At 31.7% G+C, this 21,144-nt stretch overlaps 1 protein-coding gene across 19 annotated transcripts; it reads left to right on the top strand.

The window, feature by feature from the left end:
* The first annotated feature begins 1,709 nt into the window (after positions 1–1,709).
* On the top strand, positions 1,710–19,460 carry LOC109788359 (equilibrative nucleotide transporter 3). 19 transcript variants are annotated; one of them, XM_083067016.1, is made up of 18 exons: positions 1,710–1,892; positions 2,027–2,158; positions 2,242–2,317; positions 5,938–5,989; positions 6,149–6,253; positions 6,413–6,568; positions 6,663–6,806; positions 6,953–7,058; positions 7,213–7,388; positions 7,487–7,650; positions 7,954–8,212; positions 8,558–15,465; positions 15,892–16,007; positions 16,147–16,223; positions 18,229–18,338; positions 18,480–18,588; positions 18,841–18,961; positions 19,045–19,460. In XM_083067016.1, exons 4-12 carry the CDS (start codon positions 5,948–5,950, stop codon positions 8,666–8,668), a joined length of 1,263 nt encoding a protein of 420 aa, XP_082923142.1. In that variant the 5' UTR covers positions 1,710–1,892; positions 2,027–2,158; positions 2,242–2,317; positions 5,938–5,947; the 3' UTR covers positions 8,669–15,465; positions 15,892–16,007; positions 16,147–16,223; positions 18,229–18,338; positions 18,480–18,588; positions 18,841–18,961; positions 19,045–19,460. The 19 variants fall into 19 exon arrangements, with proteins under 19 accessions (XP_082923142.1, XP_082923148.1, XP_082923189.1 ...); XM_083067022.1 differs by lacking the exon at positions 2,027–2,158; XM_083067063.1 differs by lacking the exons at positions 2,027–2,158; positions 2,242–2,317 and having other exon boundaries at positions 1,712–1,892; positions 18,480–18,515; positions 18,841–18,875; positions 19,045–19,104; positions 19,259–19,460.
* Positions 19,461–21,144: the final 1,684 nt, after the last annotated feature.

The following is a 21,144-nucleotide window of genomic DNA, read 5'->3' as shown; positions in this document are numbered from 1 at the left end:
ACAGTTTAGAGAGGTGCAACAATTCATCTCTTGGAGCCCTTCACATTTATAAATAAGGTCCCTTAGTTGTCACAAAGATTTACTTACAACCTTTACTTTCCAAATACTTTAAGCACTTGCTATTCTGCCTCTCTTAAAGTGTCTGAAAGCCAATTACTGATCATGTATGCCCCCTCCTATCTTTTTATGAGTTATTCTAGTAACAACGTAGAATTTCCTCTCCTAGGTGGAATGAAGGTTAATGTTATTTCTAACTCTTCTTCAACCTCTTCCTCCAAGAGTTCCCACCCTTCCTTTTATACTCCTAGTGTCTTAATAGCCCCTTTTTAGATAGATCATCCTAAGCTAATCGCTAAGGTGCCTCGAGTTATCGAGGATAATTAGGTCGAGAACAAGGCGACTGGTTCGAGTAATGTGACCCTTCCCAAGGAGAATTTGGACCTTATATTGGTCCCTAATGCAAGAGTGAGGTTCATTACGAACATAAAGGAGTACTCGAACTAGGTCCTAGATAAAGTTTTCGAGTACTCCTCTAAGTTAATAATTCACTTCTTTTAGAATACTAATAGATTTTGGGAAAGGAGACCTTGTAGAGGCTCAAAGACCCTTGGAATAGGAAAGGGTATGTCAAGAAGTCAACGATAACGAGGTGTGCTTTTTCTTCATGTATGAGTGTCACTTCAAACCCTTGAACATCCATCTCCCCTTCAATGTAGTCTCGTCACCACTTCCTCCGAACAATCCTCAATGTAGTCTTGTCACAACTTCATCCTAACAATTGGGTTCTCTTACAAGCATTTCGATTTGTTTGTGAGACTTTGAGTGTATTCAAAACCTTTATTTTCGTGTAATAGTTGAACGTTACAATCTACCATTTGATCAGAGGAATATGTTCGACAGGTTCAATACTACTCAATCTTAAGAATGTTTTGTTCGGTAAGCCACATAATATTTGGATCCTTGCTATGTAATCATGAAGGTGCCCGTATGGTATTAGGCCAATATTCGACAAGTCCTCAATGATGGAATCCGAGGCTTATTTGGTAGAAGAACAAGCCCAACATTTGATCAAGGTCAACGAACTGAGGAAGGAAGACCTAACCCATTGTAACCCACCCAATCAACCTATTCATTAATCTTACCAAACTCAATAAACCTAGGGTTGAAGTTGGTCAAAAATAATTTAAAATATTCTTGTTTTGATTTACGTTGGATGGCCTTTTTCGGTTTGAATACATTTGTAACCAAATAATGCTCACCCCTAATTTTTATCATGTATTTTTTAATTAAAGAAAAATAATATAATTAGAGATTAAAGTGAAACTTAAAAATTAATTAATTAATTAATTAACACTTTAACAAATAACAAATATTAATTTAATTATGGTAAAGACACAAAAGTGAGATGTATCACTAATATCTTAAAACAATTGTTTTTTTAAGTGAATCCAAATAATTATATTTAATTAAAATTTTCCTTTTAAACATTTTTTATTTATAAAATTTTTAAACTCCAAATAGATTTTTTGTTTGTTTTAGATTCATCAAAATAATAATAATAATATCAAAATTCAAATTTAAAATTTTGTATTTATTACCTCAATCCACTACTATAAAGACCTAATAATTCTAAGAGATCTAAATCTAATTTCATCAGGTAAAAAAAAATAATTAAAGACTTAATTGAAATAATTTAATTAAGATTTTAAGAAATAATAAATATTAAGTTGACTCGGGAGGTATTTAAGATGGACAGGGTACACACAACAACACAGGGCATTGTGAGCTGTGACGGAGCGAGAGAAGATGCGTACAGGAAAGAGAGTGTGGGAAGAACCAAAATCTGTTGTCTTCTCTTCTGCCTTTCGCGTAACACAATATTTCTACTTCTGGTAATCACCTAAACCCCCTTCTTCCTTTCTTTTGTATTCATTGCATAATGAAAATCAGTGCTTTCGAAAATGGATTATTCTCACCTAAGATCACGTGTTGTTTGCGTGTAATGCGCCTTTTGTGACGATTTCAGTGTGCGCGTTTGGGCCTATGGGCGAAACGTTGTGATTTTGCTTGCAAAAGTTTTTTATCAACAAATTTATTTGTTAATGCTTTGCCCAAGTTTTGGAAATTGATGTGTGCTTCATTTATGCTGCAATTACAAGTAAGAATAATTTAATGTTTAATAATTTAGATTTATGAAGAAATTTGGAGCCTGAATTCTCTGTATCTTTTATTTGTACATAGGAAAAACTGAGTTCTATGTATTTGAGAAGCAACTGCAAGATATTTTAATCACCGTCCAAGGGTTTAATTTTGCTAGGTATATTTTGTTTTATTATTTATTACATAAAAATGATTTGACCTACGTTATTGCCTTTATTTGTCTTTATGTATATAACTATGAGTAAATTACAAACACTCTCTCAAAAGATATAAATATTAGAGTGTCTTCTCATTTTAGGTTAAAAATTATACTTTTTTTTTGGTAGATTCTAATATATAATATTTTTTTGAATAAATTTTTTAGTTAAAATTTCGTTAACTTTGTTATAAAAATGTTCATTATATTAACATCTCCTTAGATATATAAGTATTATACAACTGTTAAAAAAATAAATTGTCTCTTAATTAACAAGTTTAATTATTATTTTAAAATTATTATGAATTTTACTAAAATTAATTATAAATTCAAAAAAATATTTTTCATTATTTCTTCTACAAAATATTTTTAAAATTATATATCAAAATAAAAATAATATATGTAAGTATAATAAATCAAACACAAGTATTAATATATTGTTTAATCAATGTAATTAATGTAATATTTTATAAATAGTTAAATAAGATAATATTTTTATTATATAATATTAATTATATATATTAAAGGTAATATAGAAGTATTAAAATATTATTTAATTGATGTTACTGATAAAATATTTTAATAATATCTAAATCAATTAGTTTTTATGATAAATTATTGTTATTATATTTAGATAATATGGTGTTAAAATATGTATGTTAAATATATTATTTTAAAATAAATATATTACATTAAAAATATATTATTAAATAAGATATAATTATTAAAAAATTCAATACTTATATATATATATGTTAATTTATATTATATATAATTTATGTTATAATTTATTTTAATAAATTAATTTAAATTAACCATATTAAAGATAATATATAAGTATTAAGGTATTATTTAATTGATAATAAAATATTTTAATAATATCTAAATAAGCTATTTTTTGTGATAAAGTATTATTTATTATATTTAATTTATATAATGTTAAAATATGTATATTAAATATATGGCTTTTTAAATACATATATTTATATTAAAAATTTATTATTAAATAAAAATATTTATTATAAATTTTAATACTTGTATATAAAAACTAATTTATTAAATTAAAATAATTATTATTAAATATACGTATATAATTTATTTAATAGTTTTTTTCATCTATTATTTTAATAAATTAATTTAAATATAATTAAAATAAAAATATATTTTAAGTAAATATATATTTTTTTATGAATAATTAAGTTTTTTTGAAGGGATGAATAATTAAATTAAAAGTATATTTTGTCTCAATAATTAAATTAAAAGTATATTCTAAAATCTTATAATAATTATTCTTTAACAATATTAAGTTAAATGCCTTAAACTAATATAATATAAAACTGATAATATAATATTTATAAAAGTATGATTTATTTGATATTTTATTGTATGAAAGGTGGATAATGTAATACTTATATTTCTTAGAAGAAGAAAATATAATTTATATAAACAATATTAAGTTAAATAGGTTAAATTATATATTTTAATATAAAAAGGGAGAACAATGTAAAATTCTTATTTATCAAGAGAGAGGATAACATAATTTATTTTATAATTATTGTGAAAGTCAATAAACTACCATGAAAGATGATTTATTAGTAGATTATTTTAGGATTTAATATATTTTTAATTCTTCTAAAATGTATAAATTTTGATTTTAAATCCTGTAAAAAAAATTCTGTTTTTTATCTTATAAAATTTAGAATTATTGTTTTTAGTTTATGTTATTATATTTTTCAGTGTATGAAGTCCCTATTATTATATATGGTCTTTTGTTTAAAATTTTAAAAAAAGTGTTTATAAATAAGTACTTTTAAAAAAAAGAAGTTTTTTAAGAAGTAAATAAGAGTTGTTTCTTAAAAAAAATAGAAAATTAATTATTTTTAAAAATAGAAGTTTAGATAAATGTATTAAAAAGTAAAAATTTCTTATTTTATTTAAAAAATGTTTTTTTTTAATTTAAAGAAATTTATCCATAATTTTAACCATTTGTTTGTTTATCAAAATGTTAAGTGATCATCTCATGTATTACATATAACTATTAGTGATATCGTGTTAATATGTACACATCTAAAGTTTTTTATAAGTCTTTAAAATAAATATTATTTATTTATCATAAAATCATTGTTAGGCTTTAAAAATAACGATTTCAAATTATAGAGCGATAAAAAAAAATAGAAGAAAAAAAATTTACATGAATCAAAAGCAAAATTTACTCATTTTACAACAACAAAAAATATTTTATATAAATAAAACTAATGTTTAAAAATTTTAGAATAATGAAAACAAAATTTTTTTTTACAAAGACCAAAATCAAAACTCATTCATTTTATAAAAATTAATACATTTAAATATTTATTTTAAGCATATAATACATAATTTTTTTTTACTCTTATAATACTATTTTTTTTTATCTCTTTTTCTATGAGTTTAACGCTAATACATTGAAAGTATAAATCAATTTTACGCAATCAACTAATTATATTTTAAAAGTCATGCAAGTCGTAATATCTAAATTGATTAGTGCGTAAAGCTCATATACACCACAATTAAACCCCATTATCCCATTATCTATTAGTATGGAAGTTGTTTTTGTGTATATTTGGTCTACCACGTGTTGTCGATGTGTTTGCAATAAGACAAATTAAACAGTTGAGTTTTACAAATACTTATCATAATTACACCTTTTTTATTGCTTTTCAAAATTCAATGGTTGTTTTGAAAGATGTCAATAGTTTTATTAAAACAATAAGCAAGTTTGTCAAAAAGTGTGAATAAAAGTAAAAATATATTTATGATAAATTTTGAAAAATTAAATTTTCAGTATTTTTATATAAAAATTAAAAATAAATAATGTTTTAATTATATACTTTTCAGATTCACTAAAAAGACATAGATTACACATGATTAATTATTAAATAATTCAGTCAACTTTATCATTGCGTTTTCCTAGTGGCTTTAAGGTACAAGCTAATTCTCATGTGAGTCAATTTTGTCGCGTCCTTTATGAAAAGGGCTTAAATTATTGAGCCAGCAGTTCGTAGGTCTAGGTCAATGCTATATTTATTAATAGAATTCAGTATCCAAAGATTAAGGACAAGTTGTGTGATTATTAAGAAATATCGAAGAAAGAAGATCTGGCATGTGCTTACCATATTTAAATCTGCAAACCATATTTGCATCATGCCTTTCTAATCTACCTCATCATCATCTTATTCATCTTCTTTCCTTTTAAATCTTCGTACACTTCATGTTTCACAAGTCATTGATACGAAATCACTTAAGTGTCATTTATTCATACATCTTCTTAGCCAGTTGAAGTGTGTAAGCTGAACCACATTGATACGAAATCACTTAAGTGTCATTTATTCATACATCTTCGTACACTTCCTTCAAAGGTAACTAAATAGCTTATAGTTTAAGTTCTTCGTGGATGAAGATTTATATTCCACCTATAATTTTGTTCATCTATAATATTTGTTTTCTATTTAATCAAGATATTCTTATTCAAGGACTTAAATTTTTGTGGACTAATAGTTATTGTGGCTAAATATTGACTATCCTCAACCTTTTCTTTTTCTAAGACGAGTAGTCATGGATGTCAATGTTGAAAGTGGAGCAGAAAAAATACTTGAGGTAAGTGCACCATCTTATTTTCCACGGAAGAACTTATTGCTAAGATGCATAATGGTAATATTTATCAAGAATGGAATTTTAAGATGCATAATGGTAATATTTATCAAGAATGGAATTTGTTATCTTGTTAGTTTGTTCACAATCGATTAATGCAACCAGGGAAAATTCAAAGCAATAGCAATTTGCTTCGTTCTTGGAATTGGATCCCTTGTTTCCTGGAACAGCATGTTGACGATAGGAGATTACTATTACATACTGTTTCCCGTAAGTAATTGATGTGGTTTCAGTTTCTGATAGAATTTGACATCATTATAAAAAGTTTTTTTCCCCTCAGAATAAATGCTTGTCCTACAAAAGAATGGGAAATAGAAAAATGTTATTTGTGATTAGTGATTCTAAAGAATCTTTGTTTCCCTTATGAAGAAATATCATCCTGCAAGGGTACTCACACTGGTCTATCAACCATTTGCAATTGGGACAATGATAATCATGGCATACTATGAGTCGAAGATCAACACTAGAATACGAAATTTGGCTGGATTTGCTCTCTTCTTTGTTAGTACTTTCCTTGTTCTTGTGGTAAGTACAACATTTCCAATTCCATCTGATTTTTTTAATTCCTTAGTGACCTATTTTCCTTGGTTCATAAAGCTTCAACAATGTGTTGCGATAGGTGGATCTAGCAACATCAGGGAAAGGTGGAATTGGACCTTATATTGGTATATGTGTGCTAGCTGCTTGCTTTGGAATAGCAGATGCTCAGGTTGAAGGTGGCATGGTAGGAGATCTGTGTTTTATGTGCCCTGAGTTTATCCAGGTTTGTCTTCTATGTAATTTATTCAATATCTTTCAGTGTTAACCTTTTTCAGACATATTATATATATTGGAGGCAGGGGTTTACAAATTTGTAGATTGTGGTCCTCTGCTATCTTTTTTGTTTAAATAATACATAATGTTTTGCAGTCCTACCTTGCTGGTTTGGCAGCATCAGGGGCTCTAATTTCTCTTTTGAGAATTCTGACCAAGGTGGCTTTCGAGAAATCTAATAATGGACTTCGCAAGGGAGCAAGTACGTTATTATTCTTATTGTACAATGTTCGTCTATATTGTTATCTTATATTTGTCATGATTAACTGATTATGTATTTTGTCAAGTATAAAGATTCTGTCAATTCTCAATCAGTATGTTTGTAGAAGTTAAGGAGTTGGTTTCTTATTTTGCAGTATTATTCTTGGCTATCTCCACATTCATCGAGTTAGTTTGTATAGTCCTGTATGCAATCTGCTTCACCAAATTGCCCATAGTGAAATATTACCGTTCAAAAGCAGCGTTAGAAGGATCAAAAACTGTTTCAGCTGACCTTGCTGCTGCGGGCATTCGAACAAAGACTGATGATGAAGTAATATAATAATGCAATTTATGCTAAAACAGTAGTACTTTACTCACGTCGAAATATTTTACTTTTATCATATCCTGAAAGATTTGGAACTTTTGTAGGTTGGATATGATAACAAACAACAAGAAGAGAGGTTGGGCAACAAACAGTTATTTCTTCAGAACATTGATTATGCACTTGACTTATTTCTTATATATGCGATAACATTGTCGATCTTCCCTGGATTTTTGTATGAAAATACTGGAACACATCAGTTAGGCACGTGGTAAGTACTTATTTATGCTTTGCTTTTTTATTCCAATTGCCTTTTGACATAATATGACATAATTTTAATCACAGTTTTGGAGCAAACATTCTCCACTTAACGTAGTTAGAATGTAGGTATAACAACCCCCAAGGAAGAAAATAAAATAAGCATATGCTTAATACATAACCTGACCATGGCCTCAAAAAGAAAAAATGTAATTAGATCCTTTGATTTTGAGTGCTTGTCCGTTTTGTCGTTTGATGACTGATAGGAAAAAAGAGTTAAAGGAGATTTATTTTGGCACTGGTGTGATCTTTGCAGGTACCCAGTTGTTTTGATTGCTATGTATAATGTGGTGGATTTTATATCAAGATATATTCCCCTTGTGCCATGGCTGAAGTTGGAATCAAGAAAGGGTCTACTAATAGCAACACTTGCTCGATTCTTGCTGATCCCAGCGTTCTACTTCACAGCAAAATATGGTGACGAAGGATGGATGATCTTGCTTGTGTCTTTCTTAGGACTAACCAATGGTTATCTCACAGTTTGTGTACTTACTGTGGCACCAAGAGGTTACAAGGCAAGTTCACACAACCCACAATGATCACAAATGTCAAACTAATGGTTTGTTATGGTGTGCGCTTGAACTACAAGTTCAAATGCATCTATTAACGTTTTTTTAAGTTATCTTAATTATTTGCTTAAGGAAGAAATTAAATATGTTCACAATTATTTAAAATATTTAACCCTTTTGTTCATAAAAATGTTGTATGCTTCTTTCATTCAACGGTTCCCGTTGAACTGATAATAAGATTCTACTTTAACTATTTACTTAGTGATTTATTTATATTCTGTAATTATAATGTTTTATAAGAATGACTTCTGAAAAGTAGTTAACATGAAATAATTGATTGTGGTGTTGCAGGGTCCTGAGCAGAATGCTTTGGGTAATTTGCTTGTTTTGTGTCTTTTAAGTGGCATATGTGCTGGAGCTGTTCTTGACTGGTTGTGGATCATAGGTAAAGGATCATTCTGAAGAATCATACACCAAATGTATGTATATTCATTGCTATTGTTATTGCCGAACCCTCAGTCGGTTTCTTTGACCTTGTAGTTTCAATCTTCATAAATCAATATGTACAGGTCTTGCATTGAATGACTTTAATTTTTGTTTAGCTGTAATATTCAATATGTGATCATAGTTTCATAGTCATTGTATACAGGTAAGAAAGCAGCCCAATTCAGTTAGTTGAACAAAGTTAGAGAGGGTTGTAAATTTCTTGGTTGTTAGTTTGATTTTCATGGATAAAAAAAAAAAAGTCTTTGTATACAAAAATCATGCAAAATTGCAAATTTTCAGCAAAATCTTTCAACCTACTGAGTGTTGGCGTTGTTAAATTAGAATATTTATGTTTAATTAGAATTTTTTAGAAATTATTTTTTAATAAAAATATTTTTAGTTATTTTCTATAACGAAAATGCTTTTAACAACTTGTATTCACTTTTTGTAATGTTGTAGTATCTTTTAATCTATTTTTTTTTAATATTTTTTTTTATAAGAAACTATAAATAACTAAAAATAATCTTTTTTTTGGTAGAGTAAGGAAATTAAAAAGTAGTACGAAAACAACAACTAGCCTACATTCGCTAGATCTTGAAGGAAAACTTTAAAGGTTAGGGATGAAGGAGTAATGAACTCTTTAATCAAATTGTTGGCCCCTTCATAAGCCAAGCAGTCAGCCACTTTATTCCATTCGAGAGATATGCACAATTCTCACACTCCAATGCTTCCTCAAAATATCATGTATTTGCAAAAGCTTATCCTTATGTGCTTGTAATGACAGGTCCCTCATATCAGAAATATTAACTTCATCTACTGCCTCCACACAGTCTGTTTCACAGGTTATACTCCTGTACCCCAATCTCTATGCATGCGTCAGTCCATCCCTTATTGCCAGAATTTCGACGAGGAAAGGGTTGCCTTGGCCATAACATGTGGAGAACCCAAATAACCAATCTCCACGGCCACCCCGGAGTACACCTCTGCCACCCATTATCTTCTGGTTAGAGCAAGAGCCATCCACATTTAGTTTCACGTCTCCCTGGTCAAGAGGAGTCCAATGACCATCTTGCTCTTGAGGTGTTCTTGAATAGTAAAGTTGACACTCAAGCTTTTGTCGTCGAACTAGTTGACTAACATACGTTACACTCCAAGAGGTGTTAGTTATTACTTGGGCATTTTGCCATTTCCAACTGCACCAAAGTGTAGATAAGATCAGAAGTTGATTTTCATGAGTGAAAATTTGCCAAAGCCAAGAATGCAGGTTAAGAGTCGACATCATTGTCGTAGAAGCGATGCCCAAACGATGTCATAGATCCCTCGAATGTGGGCAATCGTGAAGCACATGAAAAATGGTCTCCTCCATGGCAAAAAAACGCGTGCAAGTTGGAGACAAAGCTAGTTGGCACGTAAATCTTTTATGGTTCGTGGGAAGAGCATCTCGCAAAACTTGCCAAAGGAAAAACTTCAATTTCTCAGGGATTGGTAGCTTTCAAAACTTCCTCCAAATCCTATCAACAGGACTCTTGTGGCCTAGGATATGATGGTAACCTAACGAAGTAGAAAAAACTTCGTTGTTACTTTCCATCCAAACAATTTTATCCTCACCCACCTGATTCTTAGGGATTGCAATTTGTTGAATGTGCTCCACAAGATGTTGTGGCAAGCATCTATGTAAACGTTGTAGTTGCCAACCATCTGGTTCCCAAAGCTCAGATAATCGTAGTCATGAATCATGAATATGCACAAAAGATACCTGTTGGCATAAAGGGCCGATCCCAAGCCAATTTGCGTACCAAAATTGTAATTGTCCCACACCTAGTTGAGGCCCAAATGACGTCTACAAGGCCAAAGTAGCTTTATTAATGCTACGCCACACATAGGAAGCTCCATGGGGAGGGGAGTGATTCAAGATGGAGTCTTGTTGAAGATATTTATGTGCAAGAACCTACACTCAAGGCTTACTAGTAATCTGTAGAAGGTCCCAAACAAGGCTTTCCAGTAAGGATATGTTCGTTGCTCTAGTATCTCTCATGCCTAAGTCACCCTCTGATTTTGGTTTTATAATATCCTTCCAATTAATAATGTTCCACACCCTGGTTGATCCTGACGTTGACCAGAGCATGGCTTTGCACAATCTATCAATGGTATTACATATATTTTGTGGCAACCAAAAAAGCTGCATTGTATACGTCGGGATAGCGACTAATACTGATTTAGCTAAAGAAAGGTGACCAACTTTGTTTAGAAGCTTACCTTTCCAATATGCTAGCTAACCCTGTATTTGTGTCACCATGTGGTTGAACTTCGTCTGGGTGATTGAAACCCTAGGTACGAGCCAAGGTTGTTGGTGTAACAAATACTTAAGCTCACTTTCAGATCCTCCTTTCGTGCATGGTTGACTCCCTGTGAACAAAAAAATCTAGACTTACCCAAGTTGATCTTGAGTCCCAATTCCATACAAAATGCATCTAGGATAGTTGCTATCATATGCATTTGATCAATGGATGCTTTCCCAAACAAAAGTACATCATCTGCGAATAGTAAATGAGAGAGGGGAGGACCACCGTGTGATAGAGTGATCGGGAGCCACTCCTCCTGCATAACCCTTTGATTAATCTATAAACTCAGCTTTTCCATGCATAACACGAACATATATGGCGACAGAGGATCGCCCTAACGTAGTCCTCGAGATGGGTGAAAGTGATCCAACTTTGAGCCATTCTAAAGGATAGTTAGAGAAGCCTCACAGACTCCTCACATGATTAGATTAATGATTCTAATGGGAAATCCAAAATCTAGTAGGGTTTGTCGTAGGAATTCCCAATTGACACAGTCATATGCTTTTTCTAGGTCCACTTTGATTGCGACCAACCCTACCTTGCTAGTATTTCAATTGATATGATGGAGGACTTCTTGAGCTAGAATGGAATTGCCTTTCGTACCTCGGCCAGGCAGAAAGCTACCTTAGAAGGGGCTAATAATCTCTTGTAGGAGTGGTCTCATTCTATTTACAAGAACTTTAGAGATCACTTTATAAGCAACATTGCATAAGCTAATAGCGCGGAACTCCTTCAATGTGGTGGGGTTATCCACTTTAGGGATTAAGGTGATCAAAGTATCTAATAACTTTGGATCAACTCCACCATTAATGAACGCATCTCACACCATGCCCCAAAGGTCCTTGCCAATCAAGTGCCAGTATTGCTTGAAGAAGAAAGTCGGTAAGCCATCAAGGCCAGGTGTTGTGAAAGTTTTCATACCCATGATAACTTTTCACACTTCCTCCATGGACACTGGGGCAAGGAGACTTTGGATGCCCTCATGCTTCAAATACGAGAATTCCTCCACCTGTAAAGGATTAGGTTGAGTGGGAACCTCCAAGGAGAAAAGGTTTATATAATACCTTTGCGTTGCAACGCGTAACACATCCAGATTGGAGCACCAAGAACCATCCTCTAGGGAAAGTCCATGAATTTTATTTCTCTTCCTACGAATCAGTGTCTAGGTATGGAAGAAACGTGTGTTCCGATCACCAAACTTAACCCATTTCTCACGCGATTTCTGGAACCAAAGAAATTCCTCTTAAAGAAAGATATTATCATATTCTGATTGTAGCTCCTCTTCAAGCCTGAGCAAGCTCTCAGACGTATGCACTTCCAAATTCCTATGAATGCCTAGAAGACGAGCCTGGATTTGATGCTTTTTGGCCTTCATATTACCAAATACCCTTTTGTTAAAACGTAGAGCATCTTCCTGGACGAATTTCAATCCCTCACAGATTCTAGGAGCCCCTTTGTTCCACGCTATTGACACAACCTGAGAGAAGTCTTTATGTGTTGCTCAAGAGGAAAGGAAGCAAAAAGGCCTATCCCCTCGACGTTTCGGTAAACCACCACAACACAACAATAATGGGCAATGATCAGAGTACACACGATTTAAGACTTCCACATACGCTTTTGGGAAAGTCCAGCACCAAGAGTGATCACCCAACCCTCTATCGAGCTTCTTTGCCACACGACCATGCTCGGTGCCTCTATACCATGTATACTTATAACTCGTAGTTCCCAAGTCAATTAAGTTACAAGCATTAATCATGTCAAGGAATTTAGAGGCTCGATCAAGGGAGAAGAGTCCCCTTCTAACCTTAGTAGGAGATAGAATTTAATTAAAATCCCCTAATAGGAGCCAAGGTTGGAGAATCCGCAAGCGCAACTCTTTGAGATACTGGCAAAGACCATCATGTTGTTGTGCATGCAAGTTAGCATATATGGCAGAACAAAATTAGTTGGTGCTTCCTGTGCTCAGTTTAACAGTGACCACTTGATTGGAAATCTAAAAAATGTCAGCGCAGAAGGTGCGATCCTTCTGAATAAGAGCCCAAATACCCCCTGCATGCCCTTGCGCCTCAGAGAGTCCATGAATTTCATAGCCAAGATTATGCCAGAATGGAGCAACAACTTGAAAAGGATAGTGTGTTTCTAAGAGAAAAACAATACTAGGTTTGTAGCAGGATACAAGCTCCCTAGTATGTCATTTACCTTTGGTGTTGACCGCACCATGAATGTTCCATGCTAGGAGATTCATATCCTGAAATAACATGATAACAAAAGCGTGGATATGGAACGTAAAGGATTTAAACTAATCATTCCTCTATGGTGGTTGCCGAAGAGTGTGCCACCCCCTCCAAGTTATTTTCCTTCCTCAAAGAATTGTCCATGCTTGGTTCTATGGACGCATCGTCATTTAGCATGGTGTAGCTAATACCATGTACGTGGTGGAGGTTATGAGCTGAGAGGCCGCCCTCACCATGTCTCGTAAGATAGTTGAATGAGTGGCAACCTTCATAGGATCAGGCATAGTCTTAGAAATCTCATCAGGGATGGGTTATGGGCTACGCGGTGGATGTTGCACCTCCAAACGAAAGCGTTTTTTCCCATTATTTGTTTGCACTCGAGTTTGCGATGGCCTCACAATGTCTTGCCGAGATGATCCACCCCAAGGCCCGTGTTGAGGAGAGGGCTTTAGCCCCACCTTGGCTACAACGTCTTTCCCTTTATTCCTGCCAACTTGGAATGTAAAAATCTGGGACAAATCCTTGGATGATTTGCCATTATTTTTGTGCCCGCTTTTCTTGTTTTTACGTTTGACCACTAACCACTCTCCATGTGGCTTGATATTAGATGAACTAGATTTTGTGGAAGATTCCATGCGACTTTCATGCAACATAATATTCTCCTGTTTCGATATTGGTGTAACCCTTGACGTGGTTGCATGTAGGATTTCTTTTCCATGGTCATGTGTCAGCACGACAGTTTGCATTTTTTTTATTTTATCTATTTATAAACTTTTATAATTTATCTAAAATAATTTAAGATGAGATTTATCTATACTAATAAATAAAAGAGATATTCTTTTTAATAACCACTTTGATCTCCATATTTTGTTGACTATTGTACCCTTCTATTTTAAAGAATTAAAAAAATAAATATTTTTAATCAAATTCAAGAACTTGAAACTTATAGACTAATTATAACATTACTTTATTTTTATTTTTATTTTATCTTTAAACACGAAGTAGCTCGACCAATAATGTATGAAATGGAATATAAAATGAAAAAAGAAAAAAAAAACCCGTATAGAATCAGTTCATTGGTTCAGGCACTACACATTGATTATTAAAATATTAATTATTGATTATTCATTTAACAACAATAACTTTATATTAATTTAATTTTTCAAATCAAAACCTTTATTATTGTATTTAAAATGAGATCACTAAAAGAGTGTATAAAAAGAAATGGAAAGAAAAAAGTATAATAAGATAATTTAGTTTATTTTTTCTGTGAAAGATAATTATATATTAAATATTTTAAAAATAATTTATATTTAAATTAAAATATTTATATTAAATGAGTTTAGGAAGTTTTTTTAATATAAGTGTTTTTGAAGAGTTTCTTCTAGTCACTATTTTTTTTTAATTTATCATTTTTATTTGTTAAATTTAACTTTATATTATATATTAAAATTTGCTAATGATGAAAAGTGTTTTATATAACAACCTAAATTATTTATAATATAATTTATGTATAAAAATATTTAGTAATTATAAATTTTCATTACGTAAAATAAATATTTATCTTTATATTATACAAGTTAAAATATTAATAATTGTAAATTAACAAATTTTTTAAATATTAATGTAAATACCTTTACATTATTCATATATTATCACTATGGCTGATTGCGGGTTTCCCAGTTTTTTCTTTCTATTCTTTTTCCCGGTTTCTAGTTGATTTTTTGGTTTTTTTCATACATTTCCAATTTTTATTTTAATTTTAATTTTTTTATATTTTATTTTAAATGTTTTTATAAAAAAAATAAAAAGTTAGCTAATAAAATAAATTAATGATGAAGTAAATACATTTATAAAATGAATTAAAATAATATTTTAATAGTTGTGTTTATTATTATTAAATTTTTAAGATTTAACGCTTAAACTGACCCTAACGAATATAGTTTTGTGGGCTTTTTGAACTTATGACATAATGGGCTTTATGGCCGTGGGCTTGGTCCATGGTCTCTTTTAATAATATATAATGGATTCACATGTGACAAAAGAACTGTGCTTTCTCGACATTACATTTTAAGCGTTTTTATGTCTGGGTTCTCTTTTGTTGGTCTCTTTCGTCTGTGTCTTCTCCCTTCGATGATCAAATAGCGGCACAGAAACAACAGGAGAACAACACAAAGAGGCCGAAGAACAAGCACAGGTGCAAGTAGAACCTTTCATAAATGGATTGATTTTGCTTATCTGATTCTCGTTTTACCCTTTTGTTATTTGAACTTCTTTATTTTGCCACATACAATACCTCTTCAATCTTTTGCTTTTGTTTTCCTTATCTTCTTTTTCTTTTGCTTCTCTGATTTTGAACTGAACTCGATTCTGTTTTTCTTCTGTTTGGAGTGCAATGAGACAGGAGTCCTTCGCTTTCCTTATTGCTGTTTTTGATTCCTCTGTCTGGATCTTGGATCTTTCTCGAATTTGCGTTATCTTGTTTTCAAGACCGGTTGTTTTTATTTTTTATTTTTTATTATTTATTTATTTTATTGAATTTGATTGCATACAAGAAGAATGATGACAGATAATACAAATCCGCGGTATGCAAATTGCAATGAATGTTTCCCTGGTATTTCAGGTGTTGAGAATTGGGGGTGCAGGCTAGGCCGGTGTGTGATCTTGCATGTCGACAAGGTGTACAAGAAGTGTTTTCTTTTTTCTTTGGTGAATTCCAGAATTGTTTTCTGTCACGTGGTAAGTGAGTAATTTGAAATTAACCTTTCAAGATTCAAGATTTTTTTTATTACTGCTTTATTCAACATTTAATTTGCAAAGTTTGTTAGTATTAAAAGCTAGTTATACGAGTATTGTTGACATGTTGTTTTTCTGCAAGTTTAACTTAATGTTGTACTACTTTTTCTACAAAATGACTGGAGTGCTCATTTGTGGAGGACGATTGTTGACCTTGAGGTGAATTATTTGCCCCTTTCCAATATTTTCTGGTTATAGGCTCCTAGAATTGGTCTAAAGTAATGAAAATTGTTGTAGTTACTTGTCTTGCCATTTTCTAGTCCTCTGCTTGCCGATGTGATGTTTGATGTATGCATTATGGATGATCTTCATTGCATCTAAAGATTGTTAATATATATACGAGGATTGTTTTGAGGTTTTTACATCCATGTTAAAAAAATTTTGGTGGTCTCTTGGTCATTGTCTCTATCCATTGCCAAGCCTTCCAAAGGAAAGTCAAGAAAACATTCTTCAACAATTCAATGTTGCACCCTTCTTGATTGAAATTGAAAAGCTCTTCATTGTTTCTAAAGTTGTAATTTTTTTCCCCTAGTTGAAATTCTTGAATGTGTATTTTATTCTTTTCTTTGGTTGATTGTTTTTAACCACATTTATGAAATACTTTCTAGCCTCTGATGTGTTTGGTACATCTTATTTTGAATCCTTTTGTTTATTTTGCTTGTTATTTTCATTGTTGAAGTTGTTTTCTTGAAGAGAAGCCGTGTGCGAATTGAGGCTTCTATCTTGTGTGTTTCCCCCTCCCCTTTATCTCAATGAGATGCAAGAATCCGATAATCCATTTGTCACTTTATCAGCATCACTATTCACTTCCCAAGGTTTTGTTCATATTAATGTTTTTATTCCAATTTCTTTGTCACTTTATCAGCATCACTATTCACTTCCCAAGGTTTTGTTCATATTAATGTTTTTATTCCAATTTCTTTCATTATCTGTGGATATAACCATAGCAGCATACTTACATTTGATGTTAACAAGGTAAAAAGAGGGATAAAGTGTATTATTTAAATCCGTTTTAAAGTTGATTGTAGCTTCAAACTGTTTTATAAAACAATTATAATTAAAATTTAGTTTTAAAATTAACTATAGTTTTTAACTGGTTTATGATTTGAAATATATATTAATACTGGACTGATTTTAAAATCGATTTTGAAACATAAATTTGTTTTAAAACCAAATTGGTTTCACAATGATTTAAACCATAAATTAGTTTTGAACAAATTTTAAAAAAATAAACAGGTCTTTGTTTAAAATAAATTTTAATATTATTTATTTTGATAAATTAGTTTAAAAATCTGATTTATGATTTTAAATTAGCTTTGAAACCCAAGCGGATTTCTGATCATATAGTGGTTTCTGTAGAGCGTGCTTTTGCTTAGGCAAGCAATTCCTAATTTTAAAACATGTCTTTCGATTTTTGCTATAATCTCTTTGGTACTTAACATAGAAAATATTAAATAAAAAGTTGACGTACTCAATATCTTACAAACATAACTACTACATTCTTTCTAATTTTCATCTTCTTTTGCAGGTTTTAACTTTTTACTTTGTTTGTAATACTTAGAGCTCATCTTTTATAGGGTGTGCTTTTCATATTTGACATGCATTCCTTAGCCTTTGTTTTATATTGGAGAATAGTTGGCAAGCCTTTTAAACCAAATAGAGAAAAATATGACAACGTAACAATTTTAATATCAATAGTTGTTTGATTTTAGAGATTCGATTCTTCTACTTGCTATTTCTTTAAAAATTTCTTACCAGTTCAAGAAACTTGTAATGAAGAAACAAAGCAGCTACGTCTACTCTGTTATATTTTTGGTAATTAGTTATGTTGAATTCAAGTGCGTAATCTTTCATTTTTATACAAAAGTAGAAATGGCTGATAATTAGGTTTTTTATTTTACTCTTTTCCTTAGGCTAAAGCATCTAAAGTCCAGAAGACAAATTTGATTACAAATTATGCCCCAAGAGTAAAATATATACTTCAAAATTCATCTATGATTATCATGAATTCATTTAAAAGTCTCTTGTTTAAAATTCTCTTGTTTCTTTTAATTTATTTATTTATATTTTTTCTACAAATATAATTTTGAGAAGTTTATCCAAAAGATTGTTTACGTGTTGTTTAGCTTTTGTTCATTTATTCATAATTATGTTTTGTGTGCAGGGAATCAGTGCTTGCTTTCTTGGCTCGGGGCAACCTGATGATATTGTTGAACAAAAAGCAATCAGAGGCTTGTATAGTATAGTATATGTTTGCCCAAAGACTGTGTTGAGGTATGGTTTGGAGCCTTGATATTTGATCTGACTGACCTAAGCTTCAAGGAATGGAAGTTGATCTTGAAGTTCATAGCATGTCTTAGAAGTCAGCTTTTAGACTCTTTTAATATTTTGTAACTATAATGCAATGTTGTGTAGATTTTCAACCATTGCAGAAGCTTGCAGAAATTCACGGTAATGCTTTATTTGCAATTGATGAAGTACATTGTGTTTCTAAATGGGGTCATGATTTCCATCCAGACTATAGGTCTGTTTTTTAACTCCAGTGTATCCTTACTGTTTATGGCTTATGGAGATGAACTGGCTTAATGAGTTTACTTAGAACATCTTAAATTGCATATTGAAGAAAGATAGATCAGTTATTGGTTAATTTGATTGGTGATCATGCACATTTCATTTGTTCTTTGTTTGGTGCACACTTCACGTATTATTTAATGTTTTTAGTCTACTGTGAATGTCATAAATATGACCTGTTTTAAAATGTTTGTTTTTGTTTCAGCCGACTGTCTGTGCTGAGGGAAAATTTTATTGCTAGTAAGCTAAAATCCCTGTAATTTGAGAGATCAACAGAAACAAATGTTGTTCTTACATCATTTTTTCGATCTAATTTATGCTTCATGGTGAGTTTGTTGACTATAACTTTTACATTCATCTCTAAATATACAATCTTGTTACTCTTATGATTCATTGTGGCTCTATACAGGTAAAGGATTATCGAACATCAAAGGCTTCTTATGGAAAAGATTTTTGTGAATTGATTAAAGTATGTGGCAGAAAGGCAAAATATTGATGGAAATGGAAAGGCTTTCATCTCAGATGATTCAGATTATGTTATTATATAATCATATTGATTATTCCTCTCTCTGATGTCGCAAATTCTTCATTCTCACTTCTTTCACCTTCCTGATTCTTCTCAGGTCAACAACGGCGTTGCTGCTTCAGAGTAACTATGCTGCCAGCCAATAATTCCAACAAATAGAGAAATATATTCATTTTTTGTAATAATTTTGTTCATGCTGGTTTTGGCTTAAAGGTGGATGATGGCATTTACTTACGACTCATTTGTTTTATGTGATGAATTATGTCTTTTTCTATTTAATTTGATTTGATTTTGTCTGATGGTACTCTCGCAAGAGCCTCCTCAAAACTTCCACCTTTTATGATTTTCCACTACTTACATCACCACAATGCATTCCTCTCAAACGAGACCAAAAATATTCATATAAAAAATTCAATGTATAATTATTCACTGCAACCAAAGTTGTCACCTATAGTTCTTCACTATTGTATGACCCATCTATTTACAGGGTACATACCAAATAGCTAATTGGAATGGCACAAAGGTTGCACCGAAAATACTTGACAAGGAATTTATTCAGATCCTGATACCATGTATGTATACATCTAACAATTAATCATATTTCTATGAGTGTCTTTACGGTATTCTTCTTGCCGATCAACCGGGGTGTTTGATTCTACCTCCCTATGTTTTTGTCTGACTACATATATCACTACCTTTCGCTTCTTACTCTCTTTGACTCTAAATTTTGGACTTTCCAATAATTCACTCAGTAATTCTTTCAAACCTGAACTTACATTATTATAAAAGGTGTATGTAGTCACTGATCGAAGTGCCAAAAAGAATTTTGGAATATGCGTACTTTTGTTTTGAAGGGTTTTTCAATTGCTTTCAGTATCAGATTTTGTGTCTTTTGCTATGGTATTAATCTAAATAGTAGTGAAATAGGTTACTTAAGTTGCATGCTTATTGTAACAAGTGCAGCAGGGACAGAAGAGTCAATTGAAGATACAGCTCAGCAAGGACACCTGGCAGCAGATTCCAATAATCAGGGAGTGAGGCGGGGCACAAGAAGCAGAATAACTAACTCTAGGCTGCAGGATTTTGATTGGTCTAGGGTCTAGTATATATATTCTGTTTGTTAAGGAGAGAAGGGGGAATTGATTCTGTTTTCTTCTTTCTGCATTACCTTTCTGCTGGTGTCATGTTTGTTTCTTCTTACGTAATTTTGCTTTGAAAACTTACGGACTATGGCTCATAGTTACTCGTTTCTTTTCTGAGTTTTCTTTAATATCATTCAGAGCAGTATTTTTTCTCATTACAAATTTCTGGTGCTTGGTTGTTAATTACTTTGTTACATTTGGTGCTCATGTAACAAAGTAATTAACAACCAAGCACCAGAAATTTGTAATGAGAAAAAATACTGCTCTGAATGATATTAAAGAAAACTCAGAAAAGAAACGAGTAACTATGAGCCATAGTCCGTAAGTTTTCAAAGCAAAATTACGTAAGAAGAAACAAACATGACACCAGCAGAAAGGTAATGCAGAAAGAAGAAAACAGAATCAATTCCCCCTTCTCTCCTTAACAAACAGAATATATATACTAGACCCTAGACCAATCAAAATCCTGCAGCCTAGAGTTAGTTATTCTGCTTCTTGTGCCCCGCCTCACTCCCTGATTATTGGAATCTGCTGCCAGGTGTCCTTGCTGAGCTGTATCTTCAATTGACTCTTCTGTCCCTGCTGCACTTGTTACAATTCCTCCCCCATTAAGACCAACCTTGTCCTCAAGGTTGAGATCAGGAAAAGCTTGTTGCAGAGTGAGATGATCCTCCCAAGTTGCATCAGCTGCATCTAATCCTTCCCACTGAACCAGATATTGTGGAATTTGTTGTTGCCCTCTCAATATGACCCGAGATTGTAAAATGGAAACAGGCTGAATGACAGGTTGCAAATCAGTATTATTGATTGGTAGTGGCACATAAGGTTGAGAATGATCCCC

This window comes from Cajanus cajan, chromosome 1, assembly GCF_000230855.2.
Source record: "Cajanus cajan strain Asha chromosome 1, NIPB_CcT2T_4, whole genome shotgun sequence".
Taxonomy (NCBI): domain Eukaryota; kingdom Viridiplantae; phylum Streptophyta; class Magnoliopsida; order Fabales; family Fabaceae; genus Cajanus; species Cajanus cajan.
The sequence above is the reverse complement of the archived record's forward strand: the minus strand, read 5'-3'. Positions and strand labels throughout refer to the sequence as shown.